A 1,062-nucleotide genomic window follows, 5' to 3' on the forward strand; every position below is an offset into this window, starting at 1 on the left:
TAATTTTAAAAAATTATATTTAATTTTTAACGCTGTGCCCTAGCTTTCACCGGCTTTCCCTTCCAGGACGTTTTGGGTGGCCGCCTCCGTGGCGGGGTGCCAGGGCTCATGGGTGCAGGAAGGGCTGCAGGAGGGCTGTGTCTGCCCCCCGCCGGCTCTCATCTTCGTGTAGCATCCCCCTGGGAAGGTGAGCTGAGCCTCCCCGTGCCACTGCTCCTTGCTGGGGAGTCGGGGGATGAAATAAAAACGTGGTGTCTTTTATAATTTCACCCTTCTGCAGGCTTGCTGTTCGCCCTTGGAGCTGACTCCCTGCGTTTTCCGTTAAGTATTTTGTTGAAGAATGGGAAGAAAACGCTGCTTATAAAGATTAAAAATAAGGGAATTGCTAAAGTATGGTGATTAATGGTAGAAGAACATCACACTGAGGTTAAATCTGGGTGAGAAGATGGTGCGGCAGTGACATGGGAGGACAACGTGATGATGTCATGCTCAGCCGTGACATCACGTGCAACTAGCTGCCATTGGAGAGCAACATGAGGATGGAGATAGCATCCTCCCTCTCTGCGTTCGGGCTGGCCCGACTGCAGTGAGCCATTGGGCGAGGCGTGAAGGGTGGCTCGGCTGCGTGCTGTGGTTTGCAGAGACAAATTAAATGTAGGCACCCAAAGTCTGCCTGTGGGCGATGATGCTGGTGGGTGCCCGGGCCCAGCCGCGGGGCTCGGCAGCCCCCACTGGAGGGAGCGGGGCCGGGCTAGGCGATGCTGGGCTGCACTGGTGCCGTTCCCCACTCCTCACCCAGCATGACGTGACCTCGCTGGTGAGGTCCCCGGTCCAGCCTTGCTGGTGGTACCCACAGCCGAGACACTGTGCTGGTGGCCTCAGCACCTGCCTGCACCCCCAAACCACCCCCTGGGTGACTTCAGTCCCACCCCTGCCAGGCACAGCACTAGGTGCTCGTCCCACAGAGATCACCTTTATTCAGACACACCTGCCCGCAGTGACCGGCGGGGCCCGAGCCCCACGCTGCCGCGGCCGAGACACCTGGGGAGGTCCGAGCCGGTG

General features: G+C 58.4%; 1 protein-coding gene across 1 annotated transcript in view; it reads left to right on the forward strand.

Moving 5' to 3' along the window:
* Positions 1–172, forward strand: part of LOC103922662 (somatomedin-B and thrombospondin type-1 domain-containing protein-like) — a 2,708-nt gene extending 2,536 nt beyond the window's left edge. Inside the window, exon 4 of the mRNA XM_009330839.1 lies at positions 67–172. Within this exon, the coding sequence (XP_009329114.1) occupies positions 67–172 (106 nt within the window). The remainder of the gene's footprint in view (positions 1–66) is intronic.
* Positions 173–1,062: the final 890 nt, after the last annotated feature.

This window comes from Pygoscelis adeliae, unplaced genomic scaffold (genome assembly GCF_000699105.1).
Source record: "Pygoscelis adeliae isolate BGI_AS28 unplaced genomic scaffold, ASM69910v1 Scaffold358, whole genome shotgun sequence".
NCBI classification, from domain to species: Eukaryota; Metazoa; Chordata; class Aves; order Sphenisciformes; family Spheniscidae; genus Pygoscelis; species Pygoscelis adeliae.